Here is a 25,391-nt window from a genome sequence, read left to right on the forward strand (position 1 = left end):
AAAGCAAAGCTACAAACACTAGGGAAACAACAGATTTTCATCCAAACAAGAGAACTTTCGAGAGTAAAAGTCGGGGTGGGGGGCAATACTAAAAACTGAACTAAAGTGAGACACAGGACTGTCTTGGGACAGTTGACTTGGGCCTGTCCCAAGCTAATGAGGACACACGGCCGCCCTGGTGGAAGGGGAGGAGGGGCCCGTGAGGCAGCTGCAGTACCGTCAACGGTCCCTGGGCTGGGCCTTTGCATCTGGCGCGGAGCTTCCCAGTGGCCAGGGAAAACAGGCAATAAAATGTAATGCACAATTTCACTGAAGAAAGAAGTATACCTTTTCTCAAGGGCCATCAACTGTCCCATTATTAAATATACTTTTTATTCAAATATTAAAGACGAACTTGAAAACAGGAAAATATTGCCCATAAATTACTACCCTTTAACCTGGTCTGTGCAGAGACACTGATCTGCAAAACTGTCATCACACTGGACTAACTACCCACCCAACCATCACACTGCACTAACTACCCACCCAACCATCACACTGCACTAACTACCCACCCAACTACACACTGCACTAACTACCCACCCAACCATCACACTGCACTAACTACCCACCCAACTACACACTGCACTAACTACCCACCCAACCATCACACTGCACTAACTACCCACCCAACTACACACTGCACTAACTACCCACCCAACTACACACTGCACTAACTACCCACCCAACCATCACACTGCACTAACTATCCACCCAACCATCACACTGCACTAACTACCCACCCAACCATCACACTGCACTAACTATCCACCCAACCATCACACTGCACTAACTACCCACACAACCATCACACTGCACTAACTATCCACCCAACCATCACACTGCACTAACTACCCACCCAACCATCACACTGCACTAACTACCCACCCAACCATCACACTGCACTAACTACCCACCCAACTACACACTGCACTAACTACCCACCCAACCATCACACTGCACTAACTACCCACCCAACCATCACACTGCACTAACTACCCACCCAACTACACACTGCACTAACTACCCACCCAACCATCACACTGCACTAACTACCCACCCAACTACACACTGCACTAACTACCCACCCAACCATCACACTGCACTAACTACCCACCCAACTACACACTGCACTAACTACCCACCCAACCATCACACTGTACTAACTACCCACCCAACCATCACACTGCACTAACTACCCACCCAACCATCGTACCATGAACATTTTCACGTTTCTACATAACATCCGTTCCAGTGCATTTGGATGGCTGCATGAGGTCCCATTTGATGTTCCACATCTCCTTAACCGGTATCCTACTACTGACAAATACATATAAACAAACACCGGTCATTGTGTTATTTTCACGTCTGGCTTGTCACGTCTCTAGACAGTGCTGTAACAGAAGGACAGGTAGGCTACTGCTTAAATTATTTCCTTAGAATACATTTCCAGGAATGAAGCCACTGAGAAAGCATGAACATTTTCATTAATTCTGATAGACACTGCTCAGTGGATTTCCCAGTGAGTCACCCCAGGGCTCGGCAAACTCTGGTCTGCAGGCCAAATAATGTTTTAATGGGACACAGCCTTGCGCATTCATTTTCGGATTGTCTACGGGCACTTCTGACTGAGTTACAGGGCTACAAGAGAGGCCATAGAGCCCATGAAGCGTGAAGGATTTTTCACTTAACCCCTGACACAAGACATCTGCCAACTCTTTAAGTTACCTTACTATGCGTCCCCACCAGCAGTGCGGGCCCAGGCGCGGGGCCACACTCTAACGGAAGTGAATCATGTGGGACCCCACAGAGAGGTCAGGGAGAGAGAGAACAGATGTGTCTTCCTCAACAAAGGTGTCGTATGTGTCTGCGGCAGAAGCCACAAGCTAACCACCAAAACCCACGCTTGCTTTCTTCCCCAGGAATATGGACCCGGCTAGGATGTGGCTTTCTGGCTTCCCTCCCCCCTTCCCCAGCCTTTGCAGCGAGGTGTCGCCATTGGACGCTGCTCTCGCCAGGCTGGGAGCGGAAGTGAGGTGAGCCAGTTGGAGCCCATTTCCTAAGGAGAAATCTCGAGCCTGGGCTCCCAGCCTTGATCTCCACCTTCTGAACCACTGTTTTTTGGAGTCTCCATGGAGCAGTAACTACGACCTGACACAACCTAGTGGCAGCAGTGGGGTGTCCTCACCATCAAGCACGGGGTGCGGAGTCGGTGAGCGGGCAGGGAGGAGGAAGCAGGTGTAACAGGCATGAAGCCCACTGACCCTCGTTAGGGCGTGGCAGAACATCTGGTGAAACCGTGGCCTACGGTGACTTTGAAAGCGTATCACATACCAGTAGCTCGAAAGAAAAAGCTGGATAGAACAAAACGTGAGTGTGCACGAGCTGCAGCTTGGTGCATCCAGCGAATTATTATTGTTATTATTACTATTATTATTATTACTATATTTTTTGAGAGAGAGAGCAAATAACTTTAAATGAAATAGTACATCAAAGATGTAAAATGGAAACTCATGCCACGTACCATAGAGAATGTAACGGGGAGACTAATTATGATGGAAAAAACAAAACTTTTTTTAAGGAGAGAGAGTGTGAAAGGGAGCGTGAGCAGGAGAGGAGCAGAGGGAGAGAGACAGACTCCTCAGGCCGACTCTGACCCCGGTGTGGTGCCCGATGCAGGACTCCATCTGTCCACCCCGTGATCACCACCTGAGCCGAAATCCAGAGTCCAGACGCTTAAGAGATGGAGCCACGCTGGCGCCCCAAACTAGACAATTTTGTTCAATTCAAGCTGGGTACTCCTGCCTGCAAAAGGCTTTCAGGCCAACGCCTATCTCGTCTGCTAGAATCTGACATTAAAAACATTCCCATCTAAGTAAACACTGTGGCTTTCTCTCCTTGAACTCAGAATGATGAAAAAAGAATTGAGAAAAGAAAATAATCGTCTTAGGATATGATTGAAGGTTCTTCATGTGTGTGGCCCCTGGGCGCCCAAATACCCCTGGGATGGCAAACAGCAGGGAGACGTGTCCAGGGGGACACATGTGACTGACCCGAGGGAGGCTGGACAGGCTGGCAGCCTGTCCTCCAATCTCGAATCTCCATCTCTCGTAAAACGAAATTTTTAAAATTTCCAGGGGATGTTGGCAAACAAGACCGAACACGGCTGGAGGACCAGAAATCATGAGGAATGTGCGGAACAGCTGAAGAAAGGATGTGCAGATGGAAGGTACAAAGCCCGAGCGGTTCCCGACGAGGGATGCTCCAGAAGCGGACCCCGAGGACGCCCAAGGCCCAGAGCCGGTGCGGGCTGCAAGCTGGACGACTGGCCGGCATTCTGGGAACAGAGCAGCCAGGTGAGCCCTCCCACCCCAGGTCCACACCAAGCACCGGGGGGCCCAGGCATCCACCTCCAGGAAGGAGTCACGAGGGCAGGGACCTGGACCAGAATGTTGAGGCAGTGAGGAGGCAAACACCCAGAAAACCAGAAACCAACGCACCTCTCTCGTCACAGCATCCCTGGGTCCCTTACAGGGATGTGAGGAAGCTAAGGACTTATCAAATTACATGTTAAAACTAAAAAATTTGACTAAAAAACTAAAAAACTGTGTGATAAGCAGAGTAATAACCATCTTCCCACCCCCCGCCCACATCCTAGAATCCGTGGATTCCTTCCTTACGTGGCAGAAAGGGATCTGCAGATGTGATTAAATTACAGACCTTGAGATGGACCGAGACCTGAAGGATGTGGGCGGGCCTAGTTTTATCAGCCGTAATCCCAAGTGATCTTAGAAGAGGAAGCCGGGAGGGTGAGAGGCAGAGAAAGTGATATGATAATGCAAACACAAGTCAGACAGCTTGGAAGATGGTCCACCATTGGCTCTGAACATGGAATGAGGGGCCACAAGCCACAGAATGTAGGCAGCCTCTAGAAGGTTCTAGAAGAGAAAGGACGAGGAGAGAAGGCAGCTTTCTAGAAGGCTCTAGAAGAGACAAGATAACAGCTTCTTCACCAGAGCCTCTCAAGGGAACACCAACACCTTGGTTTTAGGACTTCTCACCTCCAGAACTGTAAGACAGACAATAAATTTGTGTGATTTTAAGTTCATTCAGTTGGAAAAAGAAATTCAACTGATGGGCTACGTAAATGAATGCGTACAAGGAATAAAATTCACAAGGTGAAATTTTCTCTGAAGACAAAGTAAAAAGAACAGAGATCTAGAGAGCAAGAAGGAAAAGATGAGCCAAAGAGAAAAGACACATTTTCAACATCTAATAGGACTTTGAAAAGAAAAAATCAGAGAGAATCAAACAGGCTACTTAAAGCATTAAAAAAAGATCTCCCATCACTAAAAACAGTATGAGTAATCAGATTGAAAGGGTCAGTGAGAACAAAGGGAAGGGAGGGGGTACACCGATCTTCTCGTAATTCCAATAGACTTGCCAGGAGGGAGAGACAACTCCACAGTTACAGTCAGAGACCTCAACACCCCCTGCCTAAAAATTAATAGAAAAGACTAGACAAAATAGCCACGAGGTACAAGTGATTTGAACTACGTTATCAAACAATTTGACCAAACTGGCATTTACAGAACCCTTCGCCCAACAAGAACAGAACACACACGCATTTCAAGGGAAGAACATTTACAAAGATGGACCGTACCCTGGGCCATCAAAAGGAAGTTTCAAAAAATTTTAAAGGTTAAGAGTCACTTATGGTTTGTCTCCCTCCCAATCCCATCTTGTTGCTGGGGGGAGGGGGGTTGGGAGAAAGGGGGGGTGGGGTTATGGACACTGGGGAGGGTATGTGCTTTGGTGAGTGCTGTGAAGTGTGTAAACCTGGCGTCTTCTTTGAGAAGACAGGGAGATTGATGCATCCAGAGGTAGAGAGAAGACACAAGTTTTCTATCAGAATCGAGAACAGTGGCATCACTACAAAGTCTCTATCTCTCATAAGGAAAATAAGGGAATATATAAAAGACTTTATGCAGTAAATCTGGCAACTTAGGTGATATGGACAAAGGCCATGAAAGACACAAACTGTACGCCTGGGGATAAAAATAAATGTTTATAAAAAAATAAAAAATTAAAAAAATTTTTTAAAGGGTACAAGTCATACAGAGTCTGTTATCTAAGAAAAATAGAATTAATTAGAAACCTAAACAGAAAGATATGGAAAATCCCCCAAACATATGGAAACTAAATAATATATCTCAAAATAAACCATGGGATCAAGAGGATATCAAATATGAAACTAGAAATTATTCTGAAGAGGATGAAAATGAAGACAACATACCAAGATCTATGGGATGCTGCTAAAGCAGTGCTTCAAGGGAAAAACCAGCACTCAACACACAGATTGGGGTAGACGAAAGGACTCAGTGACCTCAGCTTCTACCTTAAGAAATGTGATGAGGAGGAGCAAGCAAAATCCAAAAAAGGAAGGAAATAATAAAGATCAAAGTGAAACTCAATGAGCCAGAAAACAGCAAGTGACAGAACCAATGAAACAGAAAACTGGTTCTTTGAGAAGACAGGGAGATTGATACATCCAGAGGTAGAGAGAAGACACAAATTTTCGATCAGAATCGAGAACAGTGGCATCACTACAAAGTCTCTATCTCTCATAAGGAAAATAAGGGAATATATAAAAGACTTTATGCAGTAAATCTGGCAACTTAGGTGATATGGACAAAGGCCATGAAAGACACAAACTACCAAAGATCACTCAGGAAGAAACCGATAACCTCAACAGCCTCATACTTACAGGGTAATTTGATTTGTAGTTAAAAACTTTTGCACAGGGAAACATTTATTTTATAGAGCAACTTTAGCAGAGAAAGCTGACAAGAAGCACTGCGTCAGCCAGGTGGCCAGCAGAAGCATCGATACAATTAACATCAATAGTAATGATTCAGGTTGATACCCGGAGAATGGCGCTTGGCCTCTGTGGCCTTCCAATTCCACACTCCCAATTCCATATCCCCAGTCTCATCACGAAAAAAATATCGACAAATCTCAACTAGGAACATTCTACAAAATACCTGACTGTGACCCCCCCAAAGCTGCCAAGCTCTTAAGAACAAAAGAAAGTCTCAGAAACTGTCATAGCCAAGAGGATTATAAGCAGATATCATGACTAAAGGTAAGGCGGTGTCTTCGATGGGATGTTGGAACAGAAAAAGGACATTAGGTAAACATTAGAAAATCTGAATGAGGTACAGACTTTAGTTATTAATACTGTATCAATACAGGTTCACTGGATGTACCAAACTTGTAAGATGTTAATAATAAGGGGAAAAAGTAAGAGGGGAACAGTTTGGGGTATATAGGAATGATAAGTACTATCTCTTCAACTTTTCTATAAATCTAAAACTATTCTAAAATTAAGTTTATTTAAAAAAAAAAACAAACCTTTCTCACAAAGGGTTTATCCCATGACTACAAGACTGCTTTAATTAATTTCACATAACTCACCACGTTCACAAACTAAAACAAAAAACACATTATCTCCACAGATGCCAAAGAAATTCATTCCTAATAAAAGCTCTCAGCAAACTATGATGGGAAGAGAATTCAATCTGATAAAAGCATCTATGAAAAACCTACAGCTAACATCATACTTAATTATGAGATACTGAAGGCTACCCCCCTCTCATATCAAGAAAAAACTAGCAGGTACACACCAACTATTCTATTCAACATGATACTGGAGCTTCCAGCAGATGCAAAAAGGCAACAAAAATAGTTAAAGGCATCTTGACATCCATTAAGTCTTTATTTGCAGATGACGTGATCCTCTCCATAGAAAAACTTACAGGATCTACAAAAAATCTGCTGAAACTAGTAAGTGAATTCGGCAACATGGCAATGTAAAAGCAGGTACAACAAGGCAAAGTCAACAATCTACAGGAAAGACCAACAGATAAAAATCAGCAGTATGCCTACACAGTAGCAATAAAAAATTGGTCACTGATATTTTTTAAAAATGATGTTTCGAGTCACATGAAAAATATGAAGTACTGGGAGACTGATTTAAAACTGTGTTAAGTCTTATCTGCTAAAAAACAGCAAAGCATGGCAGGATAAAAATTAAGAAAACTGAGGTGGAAAATAGACTGTGTTCAAGACTGGAAAACTCCATATTGTTAAACTGTAAATCCCCACTAAATTGATTTATAGATTCAATCTCAACCAAATCAAAATCTAAGCATGATTTCTTTTAGAGAAATTGAAAAGCTAATCCCATAATTCACATAGAAAAGCTACTAGAACGGCCCAAAGAGCTTTGGGAAAGACCAACATTAGAGGACTAACACCACCCAACTTCAAGACTTAGGATGAAGCTAGAGTAACCCACTATAAAAAGTTGAATGACAATGGGTACACAATGGTAGTACACAGCATGATACGGCTTGAGTATTAATTTTATTCTCGTAACAGCATAAATAATTGATAGAGGATATAAAAATGGAAGTTACCACTGAGGCTGCAGAACTGTTAAAAAAAAAAAAAAAAAAAAACTAAAAGGATCAGCAGGAGACCACCATGTGGATATCGCAAAGACACATACCAGATCAGAAGAGATGGGAAACCAGTTTCCATGACTCTTAATCCCAACCTTGTCTATGCTACAGATGGGTCAGGAGATGGAGATCAGAAAGGGTTTTTAGAGAAACTTGGGGAGAGCCTGAAGGAGGGTCGGGGTGCTGTTTATGTTCTTCCCTATTTCACATCAAGTCGAGGGAGACTTTCAAAAAAGACCCATAAGAGAGCTTGAAATGTGCTCCCTGGAGCTTTAAGAACAGAAGCAGTGGATGGAGAAAGAGAGAAGCCAGCTCCCATCTCTTTGCTGACACTGATCTTTTCCCTACAACAAGCCGGAGTTTGAGGAGGGAGAGCCCAGCTTGAAATCAAGATCCTGCAAACATACACTCAAGTGCGTGGAAGATGTCCATTACCCAAGAGGAGCCAGGTAAGTCACGGGGCTGCCCATGTCTTCACCAAGAAGTAGAGGCAACATTCAACATAACAGGTGGGGTGGGGAGTTGTGCGTGGTCAAAATGATGGTACCACGATGAAAACAGTGATTCTGAGTAACTTGGAGGAGGAGGGAGCGGGGCAAGTACACGGGAGGCTGAGGACGGGGAGCACAGTCTTCATTGCCGTCTCAGGAAATCACAGATATTACCCCAAACCAAAACATTAAGAACTAGCAATAAAAGTGTATCATTTCGAACAATGGAGCTAAATACCAAAGGGTTGAAAGTGGGTTCTTCTGAGAGCAGGAAATGAAGATGGGGAGAGGGCAGAAAGGGAGACAGCTGCTTTTCATTAAAAGCCTGGTAGCAGGGGCACCTGGGTGGCTCAGTGGGTTAAGCCGCTGCCTTCGGCTCAGGTCATGATCCCAGGGTCCTGGGATCGAGTCCCGCTTTGGGCTCCTTGCTCCGCAGGAAGCCTGCTTCTCCCTCTGCCTGCTGCTCTGCCTGCTTGTGTGTACCCTCTCTATCTGGCAAATAAATAAAATCTTAAAAAAAAAAAAAAAAGCCTGTTTCTTTCTTTCTGGAACTATATGCATATATTAGTCCCATCATTTTTATTTTTTAATTGAAAAAAAATCTCAAAAGATAACAACAGTGTTGGAAGAAAATCCCACAGGCATTGTGTTACAGAAAGCCAGTTTGAAATCCGTGGGCAAATAAGTGAATTTGGACTTCCGTCCCGTACAGAAACTAACTCAGAGTAGGTCATGGACTGAAATGTAAATGTGTGCAACTCTGGGGAAAAAGCACAGGAGAACTTGTTCAGGGACAGACAGAGAAAGCTCAGACTTGACACCAAAAGCGGGATCTTAAAAGGAAGAAATGAGAAACTGAACTTCACACCACAACTAAAAACTCTGATCTGTCGAAAACCCTGTTAGGAGAATAAAAAGAAGCTACAGAGTGAAAGAAAACATTTGTAGCCACCGATTCATCAAAGGACTTATATTCAGAATATATAAAGAACTCTAAAATCGTAACAGTAGGGGCCCCTATTAGGCTCAGTTAGAAGAGCAACACATTTTGATCTCAGGGTCATGAGTTTAAGCCCCACGTTGGGTGTAGAGATCACTTAAATAAATAAAACTTAAAAAAAAAAAACGCAACTATAAACTAGAGGTGAAAAACCTATGACTATCCCCATATGTAAAGACTGCGAATGAATCAACACAGCAAAGTAAACAACTGACAGGAGAAATGAATACACGGACAGACAGTTCAGACCTAAGAAAATACAAATGGCAAACGAAACTACAGGGGTGGGGTGGGGGGTTCCTCTCGACTGGTTATCCCAGAAAGGCAAATTAAGATTGAATGCTCTTTTTTACCCATGAGTGCTTGGCAAAAATGGAAGTCAAATGACCCGGGTACGGGGAAACAGGCATTACTACACCCAGAGTAGCGCGCCGCATGGGAAGGTCATCTGCTACTACCGTTTGACATTGCATTTGCTCTAACTTCCAAGGAAGACATGCCCGTCAGCCCACGGAGGCAGACACAGCACCTGCTTTCAGCAAGTAACAAGAAACAACCTTGGTGTCTGTTAATAGGGAAATGGTATATATAATGGAAAGCTATGAAGCTGTTCAAAACTCGGGGAACAGAAACAGATCTATAGGCCCGACACGGAAATAACTCCAAGAGAAAGCAAGCCGCAAACCATACCCCGCGTACGACCTTGTATTTGACAACCTGAAAAAAAGTCTAAAACCATGTATATACACTGTGTCTGTAGACGGGGCAGGGTTCGTACCAAAGTGCCAGTTTTTGAAACCTGACCTAAGTATCCCAAACCAGGAAGCTGGAAAAGGGGCATTCCTGAGAGGAGCAGGCGGTAGGATTCACCAAACGACCAAAGAAAAATATTCAGGGTCTCAGGCGGAATGCAGCAGTAAGCAGAGGCTTCTGGCCATGCCTCCTCCCAAAGTACTGAGCTACACAGAATGGTTATCTCACCTGGCGTCTTTGCTGTCGAGGCGGCGGACACCCCATTGAGCTCACTGGGACTCCTCTTGATGGGCCGTGGCTTATACTCTCGTCTGGGGACACTGGATGCCGCTGATATCCTGAAACACGCATATCAAGACCAGTCAGACGTCACATGGAGAACGCCACGGCCCCAAGGGTACATTTCTGTGCTGCCTGGGGGAGCTTACGAACTTGGAGGAGAGGTGGTGGTCGGGAAGGGGTAACTTTTACGTGCTGGTTCGCAAGTAGCTCAAAGTGAAAGGTGTGATGTCCCCGGTGTAGTTTTTCAGCTATGTATTTGAAGGGAGGGGGTCCTCTCACGGTCTCTGAGGCACCTGTGAGGGTCAGGGTCCTACGGGGCACCCAGCAACACCAGCTGCCTTTTCTCCCTTGTGCTCACAGAAAGAGAAAGATACACAAACGTGCTCGGGTGAGCACTGCAGGCTTCCCGCCCCCCCCCACCACCAAAAAGAGTGGAGGACCGGCCACACCTGAGAATTCTGCCACCGACTCAAGCAAACCTGCCTCTAAATGTATCCATTCTCATCATCCCAGGTAAAACAATATTCTGTTACCAAAACTGGTCAAGAAAGGGATCTTTTTTTTTTTTTACCCCATTATATTAATGGGGTTACTGTGCCTACCACCTGTGAGAGTACTGATTTTCAGAGAAGTACAGAATCCGTCATGGTTAAGGCCCAAGGGCAACAGCCACCTTTCTCGGGTCACTCAGAAGGTATTTTTGACTCAGTCCGTCTCCAAGTCAGTGCTACGAGCCTGGCTGCTCCCTGTCCTGGTGGAAGAGAAACGCATCTTCTTCCCAGATAGTGACATACTTTCTGCGTCATCTGTATCATCTCACACTTCTCCACATCCCCACCCGCTGGTGAGGACCTATAGGCCATCGCCACCCCAAGCTCCGGCTCTCAAATCGGGATCGAAGCCGGGACAACTCTGCTGCGTGAGCAGCTCCATCCGGTCGCCCTGAACACAGGTCACAGAATACCTTCAGGGCTGTCGCACACCCAACCCTGAAAGCCAGCCAAGAAAATTCAGAACAGAATGGGGCGGTGGGAAGGGGTGGATGGAGGGACAGGCGGACGGAGGGACGGACAGACGGAGAGGCTGGCTGGGGTGGAGGCCCTCACCGCATCCGCAGCTTGCTCTGTAACTCCTGCAGGATCTCGGTGGACTGTCTGTGGTAGTCCAGAGCTGCCTCTACAAACACGGCCAACTGGCTGACTTGTTCTACCTGCGGCAAAAGTGAAAAATTATGCCAAGGCCTGGGTAACGTTCTGGGAGAGCGTGCGGGGACCAGCACCAAGGACCCGGCTTTGCGTCGTCCTCGGCGCTGGTCTGTTTCACTTCCTAACTCTCGGGAGATTTTTATGCTGGGAAGTTCATGGACCTGAGCACAGGGGTGGGAGCTAAAGCCTTTCTAATGACATGGGAAGCCAACACTGAGTCAACGAACCCCTTCCTTCGTGAAACGTCTCTACGGGCATCTTCTAAGTCAGACCAGGAAGCTAAGTAAATAAAGCTGTCCTCACGTAAGAAAGGAAACCAGGGGCGGGGGAGGGCACCACGGCAAAGACTTGGCAGCTCCCGCTGTGTCTCATTGCTGTCCGCACAAAATCACGGCCATGAACATAACAGCTGAGAGGAATGACCTCTACAGCCGCTGGCATCTCTCCTTCCCTTGAATCGAGACATTCATGAGATGTGTGACCCGATCACAGCGGACGGAAAAGCTGAAGTAGAAAAGCTCTATCGCATAAGAAACCCTGCGAGACCGGGGGGTGCGTGGATTGAGGAAGACATGTCTCCTGTGGGGGCTTCCTGGCTTCCCCCGCGTGCCTGAGCAGCTGCTGGAGAAAAGCAGGACTCATGACGCTCATGTCGGCAAGCCTCGGATGCAGGACCTCTGGGCTGGGGTGATCAGGACCCCGGGAAGCACCCCGTGACCTCCCCCTCCAGAGAAGGACACAAACCAAAATCAATCCCCCCTCATCCGTCCAAAGCATCCCCAAAGCCTATGCGTCATTCCCACATGCTAAGCAGCTTGAGGACAGACCTGCCCCAATTATCACCCCCCCCCCCCCCCCCCCCACGTGGGACCAACCTTCAAGACCCAGGCTGCTTCCATCTGCTGCTACAGACCGTGCTTTGTCTGCCCTTATGCTTGCTTCCCTTCGCACGCACCACTTGAAACACGGGTTCAGCGAGCACTTACGACCCACAGCATCCCACTGGTGACCGGCTGTGCTCCGCATCCAAACAGGAAATCCCACTGTGCTGCATTCACTTTGCCACATTTGCGGGGTGGGAAGAGCACCAAGCCTAGCCTTAAATTCTCCAAACCCGATAAACACAACAAAGACAGCCAGGCCCCTCGGAAATTCTACAGATTTCTTAAGGTTCACCTCTCTGGCTTTCCCTGCCATGGCCCAGCGCGACCACAGCAGAATCTGCAGCAGCAGGAAATGGGCTCCCCGGTGGGGCAGGGGGTGGGGGCGGCGGGCTGGGTCCCAGCTGAGCCCCACCTCGCTGCCTTGAGTAAAGCCAACTTCTATTTTAATGCCCACTTTGAAATACATTTGACATTTCTCTTTTCAAAGGAGCAGTGAGAAAATGAATATTCCTGGAAACACACGGGGAGGGAGGGCCTCAGACAAGTTCTGTACCCTGGAGAGGCATCTGCCACTCTTCGGTCGATGGCTGACTTTGGGAAGGAAAGAAATCCCAAGGCCCCTTGGGAGAGAACAGAAGTGCCGCCAGGGGCCTGCATACAGTAGGTGCTCAATGCAGCCTGGAGGAGAGGCAGTACTAGACTGCAAAGTACTTGCTGGAAGCCACGTGGTAGCACAAGGGGCTCACGTGCCTCCCTGGGCCAGGAAACGGAGGCGTCCGGCTGTCCCCAGGCCATCAGCAGCAAGGTGCGCGTGGGTGGTCTCTGCTTCCCAGACCCCGGTCAGGATCAACCCCCGGACAGGCAGAACCACAGCAGCGCTAAAGCCAGGCCTTGCGAGCACCCGTCTAGAAGGCAGAGCGTTTCTGCGCGGGCCACAGCGCTCCATCTGGCCGACCCGCCTGCTGACTCCGGGAAGGTCACCTGGGACGTGAAGACAGCGGTAACTCTGCTTCCGGCCGGGACCGGCACCGCCCCTTGGCTGGGGCCACCTTGGGAGCAGAGTGGGACCACGCACCGTGGAAGGGTTCACACCACGCACACGGCACTCCCGGCTCAGGGTAAAGGGCCCTCGCCGCCAGGATGGCTCACACCCGGCCAGGGGCCCGAAGCAAGAGGCTCGGACGGCCCAGTAAGCTAGCGGAGGAGCGGGGAGGGGCCAGACACAGGCCGCGGTGCTGGCAAGTGGTGGGTGAAGATGAGGAAGGTACTGGGGTAGGAGGGGGTCATGGAACCAGAAAGAGCTTGTGACGGACAGAAAAAGGGCCTCCAAAGACGCCCAAGGCATTGTCAAATCTGTGGCAAGAGAGACTCTGCGGGGGAGTTAAAGGTCCTGAATTAGAGGACGACCGGGTTATCCGCGTGGCCCGGTATCATCACCGGGTCCTACGAGAGCAAAGCAGGAAGGTCAGAGTCCAAGAAGGAGGTCCCTGAGGGGAGGCAGAGGCAGACATATGAGGACACCCGGGCTTTGCGGCAGACCCCACACCACTCCGGGCTTCCTGGTTCCCTTCCCTGCGGCAAGACTCCGTGTCTCTCCGGGGCGCCGCCCGTGGTGCTCTTCACTCCACGACCCTCTTGTTAGCTGCAAACCCACGGCTGATTACACGCATGTGAGGCTGCTGGGGGTCCGGAGCCCTTGCGGATGGAGACAGAGCATTGACGTCCCCGTATTGCTGTGGGCTGTGGCCCCAGGGACCCTTGAATTAGATCTGGGCCACTGGGGTGACCCAGAGACCAAGTGCAAAGGATCTGGACTGAACCCAGAGGAAGGACGTCTCTGAGGACTGCATCATGTAGAAAGGTCCACTCTCCGCAGGTTATGGAAGCAGGGAGCCAAGTAGAGCAGGGCAGAGAGGCACACCCTGAAGGACACAGCATGAGGAGAGGGGACAGGGTTGGTAGCAGGTAGCGCCTTCCCCCAGACGCCCGAAATCTGCAGCGTGCCTGGTGTGTGAGGATAAGGAAATGCATCTCTTCTGGAACTCGATAAGCCGCCCGGACCCTCTCACAACGGAAAACGACACATTCCCAATGGAGGGAGCATCAATCTGAACTGTGGTTGTCCAAGTTGTTCTCTTGTCTGTCCTATCAGAGACCTCCACTCCTTCTGCACTCTTCGGAGAAGACAGAAGTCTGGGCACAAACAGATGTCTTTGCTAATGGGGTGAAAGCTTTATTCAGTGTTTCTGAGGAAGTCGGAGCAAGGCAATTAACTCAGTGACCTGGGTCACAGCCCTTTGGGCTTCCGTTCTCCACTTCACCTTCCTAAAGTTAGGTTTCCTGCACAAAGTTGGTCACATGGTGCCTGACACATGTAGGTCAAGTGACTGTCCAGAGGCAAAGAGCTGAGCAGAAGTGAGACCACATCAGAGATCAGGTGGTCTGTTCCTCGTTGGGTACCTTCTCTCCAGGAGCCCAGTTTTTCCTAATGTACCATGTCGCGTGTCACCAGTCCCTTGAAATGACAGCGATAACGATGGTGTTGGACGTGCCCTCTGGTCGAACAAGTCTGAGATGCTCCCCGCTGCACCCTGTCTCAGGAATCTCTTCGAGATGAATTTCTCCCATTATCACATGAAGACTCTTGGGATCAGAAAACCTAGTTCTGGAGATGCTGGGTGGCTCAGTGGGTTAAGCCGCTGCCTTCGGCTCAGGTCATGATCTCAGGGTCCTGGGATCGAGCCCCGCATCGGGCTCTCTGCTCAGCGGGGAGCCTGCTTCCTCCTCTCTCTCTCTGCCTGCCTTTAAAAAAAAAAAAAAAAAAAAAAAAAAGAAAACCTAGTTCTGTCCATGTGAGGATCTGCCAACTCACTTGACTGTAGAGACGTTCTTCGCGCGACCTATCGTGTCCCATGGAATGAATTTCGGAAAAATGCCGCTTGGGACCAATGGGAAGAACCCAGGAATCTGCAACCCAGAAACCCCACTTGCTGTGGGAACCCAGGGACGGAGAGAGGATGCCCAGGCAGGAGGCAGCTGTCCGTCCTCACGGGCCTGGAATGGGGGTCTTCTAGGTGCTCTCTCGGGCGCCTGCCAAAGTCAAAGACCTACATTCCGTGACGTCAAGGGGAAGGGATAAGCTTCCCGCAAAGACAGAAGGAGGGGGTTAGCAGGCCTGTACGGGGGATACGCTGTTCCCAAGAAATGGTGAACACGGCAGCCGACCTGCTCCATTTCCCGCTCCCCCCACCTCAGAGCGGACTGTGGTGGGCACAGGGGCCCCTCTCCTAGGGGGGGCCCCGCCAGTCCCAGCCAGGCACGTCCCAAGGGCTCAGCCACAGGCCTGTCCTCCGGGACTCCCGGGAACGCTGGGGGACCCAAACACCTGCGGGCTTGCATCTGCGCCAGGAAGAAGAGGCTAACCGTGCGAGCGAGAGGTGGAGATGCCCAAGGCCTCCAATCCGGCCCTGACGGGCAGCACAACCGAGGACCCCAGTGTGGGGCCAGAGGAGAATTCTCTTTGCTTCTCCCGCTCGCAACTCTGCCAAACCTAGAGAGGAAGACAGACGCCAGTCTCCTCCGGAACGTCGGAGTGACCGATTCGGGTCCCTCATGTCACCCCTTCCTTCCTTCTACGTCACAGGGTAGGGGTACTCTGTCAGACCGAGGGCGTCAGGGGCCCCCGACAAGCAGGGTGTCTGCACCCAGCACCGAATGTGCAATAACTGGGCCCTGCTGCCGTCTGAGTTCTTCAAGAACATGGGTTTGCAAGCCATGATCCCCTTCCTGCTCTGCCCGCCTCACGGCCCCGGGGGGGTCCAAGGTCTAGACTTCAGGGCCAAGGAGGCAGCAGGAGTCCCACCACAGGCCCAGGCCCACGCGGCCCACACAGATTTCCAGAAAGTTCTGTCCTCTGGGCGAGGGGCCGGTATGTGTCCCTGGTTCGGCTGTGCCTGTTTGTCTCTCCGCTGGGAGAACACAGATGTGAGGACAGATGAGCAGACGCCCCCTGAAACCCCACAAACGGCCCGTTAGCCGGAAAACCCTAGGCAAGAGATGGACCTCTGGTGTTATCTGGCGAAGCCGTTCTAGAGCCTTCGCCACGGCTAGGACGTGAGCGCCGGACACGACGCCAGCTGCTCCCTGGGCAGTGACACGCTGGGGTTCGAACCGTCGGTGCCCGGCAGAGATGGGCGGGCGGCACCGCGCCACACGGGCCACGGACACGCCCCTGCCCTCACGCCACCGCGGCGCTCTGCTCATCTCCCTCCTCCAGCCCATCTTCACTCCTGCTGGGGAGGAGATGAGGGAACATTCCTTCATCACTGGATGGCTTATTCTGCCCCCAAAGCCAGCATTGCACAGCCGGAGGCCCCGTGTCTCAGAGAGCGTCCGGAGGGCTGAGTTAGGGCGGCTTCCGTCAGCTGAGGGCAGAAGGAGCAGACGTCCTAGCTGGACACCCGTGGCCCCTGGCATCCCCTCCAGCTCCACTGCCAGGAGGCCTGGAGGCTTCATTCCTGCATGTTCTCATCGGTGAAAAGGGCTGCCCCTTGGTTCCAATCTGGCTTCTGTGTCCATTCCTCAGAGGGACGACCAGCTCTGACCCCAAACCTCTAGCTCACGATGGTACCAGCATCTCCCACCTGTGTCTGGAGGAAGTCCCCACAGCAGGTGCCAGGCCAGGCAGAAGTGCCGTCCAATCCCCTGGACAGACCTCCCATGTTTACCTGGGAAGTTAGACCCCTGGCCACCTATAGTGGCAGGCTCAGCTCCTGGAGGAAAACCCAGCCGTCCCGAAGCTTCACTCCCCATCCAGGGCCTCCTCACCAAGAACACAGCAGGCACAGCTGGAAGGGGCCGAGTGGCAAAGTCAGGGCAGGAGCTGGTGACCCAGAGAGAGCAGGAAGTCAGGGCTCGGAGGGCTGCAGAGCCCCTGGGACTGGCCTGGGTGCAGAGAAGGGTTAGGGCAGGGCTGAGAGCTCCGTGAACGCCTCCTCCCCCATGCCCTGGTTCTCTGTCTTTCCCCCGAGTCACCTGCTGTTGAACCCCAAACACCGACCACCTCCCCATCCACCTGTCAGGTCCGAGGGCTGAACTGGAGATTTTCTAGACCATGCCTCATCCACAGGACTGCCAGGCCACCTGGGTATGGCCCAGACACGCCGACACAGCAAAGGTCAAGAGAATGTCCTTCTGGGTCTGACTGCTGTTGCCCCGAGAACAGGACGACAACAGCCTTGCGAGTGTCCTCCACTATGAGCCCGTGAAGGGGGGAACGGTGAAAGCAGGTGCCACCCCCAGCACCATGAGTCACTCAGCAGAGGGCCCCTCGTCCCTGTCACCATCACTGCCATCACCGCCAACCTCTCGAGCACCGCGCTGGCCTCGCCTGCAAGAATCAGCAAGCAGGGGGACCGGCTGAGTCCAGCAGCTAAAGGCGGCATGCGGAGCCGAGGGCAGAGAAAGGGAAGGAGCCGAGTTCCAGGGCGGCTCTGAAGTCCTTAATCGTCTTCGGATTCCGGTCTCCTCCTACCTGCGTGGCTGGCTTCCAGGGGCTTTGGTGAGAGGACAGGGCAGAGGCCATAAGGCCATCCCCGAAACGAGCCGGCACCACCTGTCGGGGGAGGCGTGGACCCTGCCCGGAACTGAGGGAGCAGCCCAGGCTCCCCAGAGGTGAACGGGGGTGCCCTCCACCCCAGGAACCTCAGGGGACGCACGGCAGTTCCCCTGCGGCGCTGGAGTTAAGATCGAGCTCTTACTCCTGCAGGGCTGGCTGGGAGGTCACTGTCGGCGCAGGGACCAGGGACCGAGTTTCCCTGAGGAAGGGAGCACTCCTGACTGCTGCTTGACCCTGAAGGGAAAGCAGGTCTCTTGGGGGAACTTCAGAGAAACTGAAGCAGGCCCTGAATGGAGGACTTGGCAAAAGCCCGTCATCATCGCGCTCCGTGGAGGAAGAAGCAGGCGGGGCCGTCGCCTGCCCGACACACGAGGTTCGACCTCAGTTTAAATCTGCGCCGAACACTTCGAAAAATCAAATACGACAACCTGAGACGAAACAAAACCAGAATTCCCAATGGCTTTGGGACAGTTTCGAGAGAAAATTGGTATTTTTAAGCGGAAAGAAACAAGCAGGAGAAACAGAGCCGAGGGCCTCACATCTTTCCATTTCCCACAAGATGTAAAAAACCTTCTGATAAACTACTAAAAGGAGCAGCACAGCAAAAACAACTTTTCCCCACGCAGGTTTTGTGGACGTGGGGAATTTTCCAGACTGTTTTCTTCAGGATCAATGTCTTGTCAACACTGAACGTAACTCCCCCACAACATCACCCCAGCACACAAAAGCTGCTCATACATTTTGTTCGACGGGACTCGGAAATGCGAGACCCTGATACGCCTCTCCGTGAGCTACTGGAAGCAGAACATGGGTTTGTAGATAAATCGATCCTCTGACTTGTCTGCACAGGTTTGAAAGGTCAACAAACAGGGGCCAAAGCTAAAGCTGGGCCAAAAAGGCACCGGGCATTGCCAAGTCCAAGTTTAGGACAGGGACAAGCAGGGGGCAGAAGACTCTTCCCATCAGGCAGCAACAGACGCCGAAGGCCTCATCCTTGAGGCAAAGGAGGGAAGCCTCCAGCCTTCATGCCGCCCGTGACCGTGGGGGTGACCGTGCCTCTTGGGTACCATGCATCCGGCTTCCCGTGGACACACAGAATAAAAGCTGGTGGGAATCACAGTGTGACGGATGAGTTTAAATGTACGAGGGACCTGTGTCAAGGCCCTCACGCTGGCCGAGCTCAACCACCAGCACTCGGGTGCGGCTGAACGGAGGCCACACTCTGACATCCTGAACGTTCGTGGTGACGGGGCAGCAGTTCCTCCACAAACCACCACCTCGCAGAGTGCCCATCTCAGTCTCAGCAAAACCGCACTTCACCCCATGACATGGGCCTTCCCTTCCCCTGCAAACCCACCAGGCTGTGGCCTCAAGTACAAGGGCCAGTTGCTGTCTAGTTCCAGAAACCACCCCCTCCCCGGGGCTGCCTGCAGCACACGGCGTTTGAGTCGGGACTCGCCAAATTTCAGAAGCAGGAGATAACGGCTATGGAAAATTCCAGAACTTTTGTAAACTAAGGCTCCAGCACTTCTCTACATGTTGGTCCTAGTCATATAGTCAAGGCTTTTAATCACATTAAAGTCTCCTGTTTGGTTTAAATACTTACATCATTTTCTAAAAAATTAAACATGCTTCTTTCAGCCAACTCCTTTGACTCTTCAAATTTTTCTACCGCTTGTCTGACTTCTTCATCTGGTATCTTACCTACTCGCTTCTTTTTATAATCATAATCCAGGCGGCGGCCTTCCAGCTTTTTCAGGTGGTGCTGAACGAGACAAAGGAGTCTTTCAGAGAAGCGCACACTCAAAACACAGGGCGAAGAGACCCCTGTTGTTTCCATGAAAGTTGCCCCTGCTTTCCGTCTGCCTACCTTCTTGGGGCAGGGACACATCTTACGTGTCTGTGTGTCGCCAACATCCACTAGAGGCCACCTTTATGCAGGTCCTCAAGGGGTATTTGTGGGTGGATGAAGGGTGGTGGGCAGAAGGTTGGACGGATGGATGTGTGGGTGGACAGACACATGGACGGTGGACAGGTGGGTGCATGGGCAGATGGAGGACGGGTGGTTGGGGAGGTGGGTGCGTGGATGGAGGGAGGGATGGGTGGATGGTTGGGTGGCTGGGTGGGCAGCTGGGCAGATGGAAGATGGGTGCATGGGTGGTGGATGGACGGGCAGATGTGCGGGTGTGTGGGTGGATGGCAGAGTGAATCAGCCTCTATATGGAACGTAAGGAAACAGCATCAGCATCAGATTCCATTGCCCAGAGTTCTGTATAGGACCCACCACTTAAGCTCTATCCATGTCCAGATAATTTCCAACTAAATTATCTACACCAAAAATAAGCGCATTTCCTTTGGTACCACTGTCAAGTCCTAAGAGGTAGATTATAAAGGCAGAAGTTTCCAGTAGCCCCTAGAATACTTCTGGGTATCCCACAGAATTCCCAGCGATGACAGAACACAGTCATTAAATGCCACCAATGAACACGCACACACAGAGGACAAACACAGACCACCTCTGAAGGGTGAGATTTCTTTTAAAAAAAAAAAAACAAAACAGGATCTCTTTAACAAAATGTAACAATTGTAAACATTCAACCTGTCCATTCACAGAATGGGCTGCTTTGTGTGGTAGGAAATGGCCCACCTCAGTCTGCGTGCAAGCAGAGGGATCCCATGTCAGAAATACCGTAGAAAGCTCCGCTGTACGGGGCAAGGCAGAGGCCCAGCAGAGCTCACACCTCTAATCCCCGGAAAACAGGTATTTGCTAGGGAACGGATCCACAAACACAGACCATCCTGCTGACGGACACTGGTAACGTTACTGTGCATTTGAGTCAAGAGCACTGGTTCCGCTTCCGTAATGAACAGGCAAAAAGAGCATATGCACAAAAAGCCAGAATCATCTTTCCTGTATGTTCTGACTCGGGGCAAATCTGGTATTCCCTCCTGGTCTCCATGTGCGGCCATAAAGCAAACAGGGATGGTGAGCCTGGCTGCTTATGGGCCAAGGAATGTTTGAAATCCATAAAACCCTTCCCGGGTCTGATTCGCTGGTCGGACGTGGACAGGCTCTCCCCTGCCGGCATCTGAGGCACAGACAGCACAGCGGAGACGTGAGCAGCTTCCGAACGGGAGACTCTGAATTCTGGATCATCACGTGACTTCAGCGCAGACTGATGGTGTTTCTGCATCAAACGGCAGCTGTGGAATGAGACGCCCTCGGGATACGGTTCTGTTGCACGGGGGACGCCGACACTGAGGGGCAGGTGTACTCTGCATGTCTGTCTGGTCCACGCTCGCGCCCGCAGCCAGCTCTGAAGCTGGTCCAGGGCCGAGGGACAATCCCCAGAGGACTTTTGGCTCTCCCCAAGGACAAGAGCACAAGAAGAAATAGTGTATTATATGTCCCAGCCAAAGGTGGGGGGGGGTCTCTTGTCTTAAGGTTCTGTGTGTGGGAAGGATGTCTTGGTGACCCCACATCCCCAGAATGGCCCTTTTCTCGAGTCATTTGTTCTTCAATAATTTGCCACCACAAACCCCATCCTGGGCCTTGGGGTCCCAGAAGTGAACAAAGCGGGACTCCTCACCCCGAGGCACTTGGTGCCCAGCAACAGGAGAGAAGCAGGGAGGCTCGAGGCACAGGTGAGCGAAGGCTCAGCCAGGAGGGAACAAAGGCTTCCCCAAACAAAGAGCATCTCAGATCTGAGGTGAGCACTGTGCCAGGAGGGGAGGGAAAGGAGAGAAAGATAAGGAACAGAGGGACTGCCCACAGCAAAACACGGGCAGAGAGGCTGGGTGGCAGCACTGGGGAAGGACTGAGTGGGGGGGCAGGCCCCAGAGGGAAGGAGAGGCCAAAGAATTGGGGCTAAGGTGGTGGGTCTGTCGTCCACCACCACTGGGCAGCTACGGATGGTCTCCGTCTAAGGCTGCCCTGGGTGTGATGGGGACTGAGCTGGGGGCGGAGGGAGGCATGAAGCCCGGAGGCAAGGGCTCCTGGGCGGATGTGTCCAGATGTTAAAGCAAGAGGTCAACAGATAGAAAGGGGAAGAATGGGAGATTCAGGAGAGAGGACGAAGGACATGGCCACAGACTCCAGGGCCCAGTGGAGCCCTGGCTTCAGAGGGCAGGAGGGACACTGTTTTCCTGACATGGACAGGAAAGAGAACCGGGCGAGTGAGGGGTGAGAGGGATACTGGGGGTCAGGGTGCTGAATGTTCCAGGAGTCCCTGAATGTCCGCTTTTGTTTTTCTTTCCACCTCCCGAAAGTCCCCTCCATACCCTCCGATTTCCTTACACATCCTAATGCCCATAGAGGCACCTGGGACTCTCCATTCAGGAAATCTGGTTTAGGGCTCAAGCATTTGCCTTTGTCACATGTGATGCTGAGGCTGCTGGTCCAGGGGTCTCCCAAGGAAAGGGAACACCCCCAAGGTTCAAATAACTTCCAAGCTGGCGTGTGCTTGCCTTGAGATCACTCTTGAAGGTGCCTGGAGGCAGGTCCTCAGGGCAGGTCCCTAAAAGGGTGCCAGAAGCCAGCACAGGCTACCCCTCCAGAGCAGAAGTCCCAGCGGGGTAGAAGTCTCGAGGCTGTTTTCGCACATACACAAAAACTCCGCCAAGCGAGCGGCAGGCGATCACTGACAGGTCCCTGAGAGCTCCCGTGCGTGCTCTGGGAGACCATTTCTAACAGTTTTCCAAACAGAAGACGTCAATTCCCAGATACCGATGTCCTTGAGAAGCAGTGAAAAATAATGACTACGGGTCTGGTGCCAAGTATCAAAAGAGAGGACCGAATACGGTATGAACTTGATCGTAAAAGTTCTCCTGTGAAGTTATGGTTCATTCTGGTTTGCACTTGACCTTGGCGTCTAGCCGGCTTCAGTGAGATGCAGAAGGGCGGGCTAAGACCCGGCGAGCCAGGTCAGTGTGGATTACTCTCGCAGCACCACGGCAAGACGAGGCTCTCACCGAATCCCCCCAGAGGCATTCTAATGATTTTAAATACAGACCTCATTTTAAGGAGCAACAGGTAGATTTACAGCTGGAAGACTTACCCCAATCTCTTTTAGATCTTTGTCTTGCAGTAACTGAAGGGGATCAATAAAAGTCTGCTTTACGTTAATATCCAGAGAGTCCTTCACCTCCGCCATGAGCTTCATGGATTCCCCGACTTCTATCAGCGCGTTGCCTTGAACAGAAATTGCAAACAAGAGAGGTTCTTTAGCAGAGAACTCGAGGATAATGGGGGTATTTATCTGATTCCTTCCCAAAAGTTTGTGGATGACGGTGCAAAAAGGTGTCCCCCCCATCTCCCCCCCCCCCCCCAATGGTTGAATCCTGACTCAGGAACAAAAAACAAACAGCCACTGAGGCTCAGAGAGACCAAAGCATTTCCCATTCTGGCCACTAGGTGGCGAAAAACCCCTCTTTAAAAACTGGTATGGGTCTCCCCTGCTTCTTCAAAGTTCAGGCTGAACACCATCGCCTTTCCAAAACACCTACGAAGTACTTGTTTCTGGTAACTGAAAAACAAAACCAAAAAAAAAAAGGATTTTTGCCTTTACAAAAAAAAAAAAAAAAAAAAGCAAAAAGTGAGAACATTCAGCCTTCATTCTGCAGCAAGTTATTAGGGGGCAAGCGTGTACCCCAAGTCATGAGAACAGCACACGGCGCCGCAGCATCCAGCCGCCACGGCTCTGAGCTGTGACTGGGAGCGTCTGTGCTTTATCTTGATTTAGCCTGGACATGCCAGACGTGCCCTGAGATCTGAGAAAAGCCTAAGAGAGGTGATTCTGGGGTTCTGGTAACATTCCCGAATTTTTCCACATAAATTAATAGTCATTTCCTCTTTGCTTTACACCACTTTGCTTTACAAAAGGCCTCCTAGGAATGCTCTACTTTCAGAGAGCAGGGAAATCTCGAGTTTAGTGAACTGGCACCTAGGGTTCCTTAGAAGTTGGAGAACAAAATCCCTCTTTGTAAACGATAAAAGGATTCATTCATCAGGGCTAAGTATCGACCAATAAAGGCTACAATAGGAATGAATGAACAAAACCTCCTGTCAGCTTCTAGCTACTAGATCTTGAGGTCACTCCCATATCCTTTAGATGGTTCTAAGACTCCTGACCCCCTCTGATGTCAAAGAAAGCCTGGCAGGGTGACATGGGACAGCCTTTCACCAGGACGGGCACAGTTTGCTCTTGCAACAGGGCCCGGGCCAGCCACGCACAGGCTTGGGCAGTAATCGGCAGCTTTTGCCAGATTACGCCCTGGTATCCCGGAGCCAGCTAATCCACCGGAATTTGCAAGCAGGAGTACTGGTGGCTGAGCAGAACAAGGGTAGCAGTTTCTCTTGAAGGCATCTCTGAGACAAGATGTATCAGACCAGACTATTTTTCCTGTATCAGTTCTCCAAATTGACCCTGGAAACATGGAGAGCTTGGGGTCTCTCAACTCTTCACCTAGAAAAAGATCTTAGAGGCCAGCCCAAGACTTTGCATTTCTAGGAAATTCTGACCCCAAGTTGTTGCCCCTACTAGTCCAGCCATGCAAAGTTCATGCATCTGCAAAACAGTGATAGCAATGAAGACTCGCCTCTATTTTTTTTTTTTTTAATTAACCAGATAGTATATGGTACAGGACCTTGCAAAATACAAGTGGAAACGCTTACTTTAAACTATGGCTAGCCAGGACGCCGTTCTGACCTACTGGTAACTTCATTCCCCCTACATGTCCTTAGCTCAGGCTCCAGAGTCTAAATCTTTCCAAGATAAAGATGAGATACCGCTTCCCAGCCTGGGGACGATCTCCTGCCCAACTAATCAGAAACAGAAGCTACTGTTTCTGGCCCCTCAGCCCCGGAATGTCAAATTCGACTTTGACAGAAACATTTTCAAATGTTTCTCGGGAGACTCCAAAAATTAATTCTCAATATCGGCCGTCACCTTGGACCTGCCGTTCCCTCCCCTGGTTCAGACTTAGTGCGATAGATTCCACGAGGACGTGAGGCTCAGCCTCCACTCACTGAGGCCTCTGTACTTCAGGAAGGTTCTACCATGTGGCCCCGAGAGGAAAGCATCAGACAGTAGTCTCCTCCCCAGAAGAGTAAGCAACCTATCTCTTCCTGACGCCCTCCCGTGACCGGCTCTCCTCCTCAACACAAGTTCCCCTACACTGCTGGGGACCTGGGGAGCCAACAGATTGTCAGCCCATCCAGCCCCCTGCCCAGTCGCCGTGGCAGGTGCACAGCGGGACTGGCCTTGGCTGTGAGGGCCTCCCCAGCACCCGCACTGTCCCCTCAACGGGTCTGCCTTCAGGATAAGGAAGAGGCCATCTTGTCCACATTCACCCAGGGAATACAATACAATTCACACTCTACTGCTCTGAAGGATATTGTCACCCCCTGTGACTCATGAATGTTTTAGCCTTTGGGATTTTTTTTTTTTTTTAAGATTTTGTTAATTTCAAAGAAAGAAGGAGAGCAAGAGAAAGGGCACAAGCGGGGGAGAGAGAAGCAGGCTCCTTGCCAAGCAGGGAGCTTGACGCGGGGCTCGATCCCAGGACCCTGAGATCATGACCTGAGCTGAAGTCC

At 50.6% G+C, this 25,391-nt stretch overlaps 1 protein-coding gene across 6 annotated transcripts in view; it reads right to left on the reverse strand.

Annotated features, from left to right (window-relative positions):
- The window catches only part of SH3GL3 (SH3 domain containing GRB2 like 3, endophilin A3), a 131,492-nt gene that overhangs the window by 14,586 nt on the left and 91,515 nt on the right, over positions 1-25,391 (reverse strand). For all 6 annotated transcript variants that reach the window (XR_006602658.1, XR_200286.3, XM_045067242.1 and 3 more), the window contains 4 exons: positions 22,855-22,988; positions 19,404-19,562; positions 11,198-11,301; positions 10,038-10,147 (listed from right to left, as the gene is read on the reverse strand). Coding sequence is in view for 4 of the 6 variants with exons in the window: in XM_045067242.1 (XP_044923177.1) it covers positions 10,038-10,147; positions 11,198-11,301; positions 19,404-19,562; positions 22,855-22,988 (507 nt within the window). In the remaining 2 variants the exon portion in view is untranslated. The remainder of the gene's footprint in view (positions 1-10,037; positions 10,148-11,197; positions 11,302-19,403; positions 19,563-22,854; positions 22,989-25,391) is intronic.

The sequence above is a fragment of the Mustela putorius genome, unplaced genomic scaffold, assembly GCF_011764305.1.
Source record: "Mustela putorius furo isolate JIRA1106 unplaced genomic scaffold, ASM1176430v1.1 tig00003875_pilon_pilon_pilon, whole genome shotgun sequence".
NCBI lineage: Eukaryota > Metazoa > Chordata > Mammalia > Carnivora > Mustelidae > Mustela > Mustela putorius.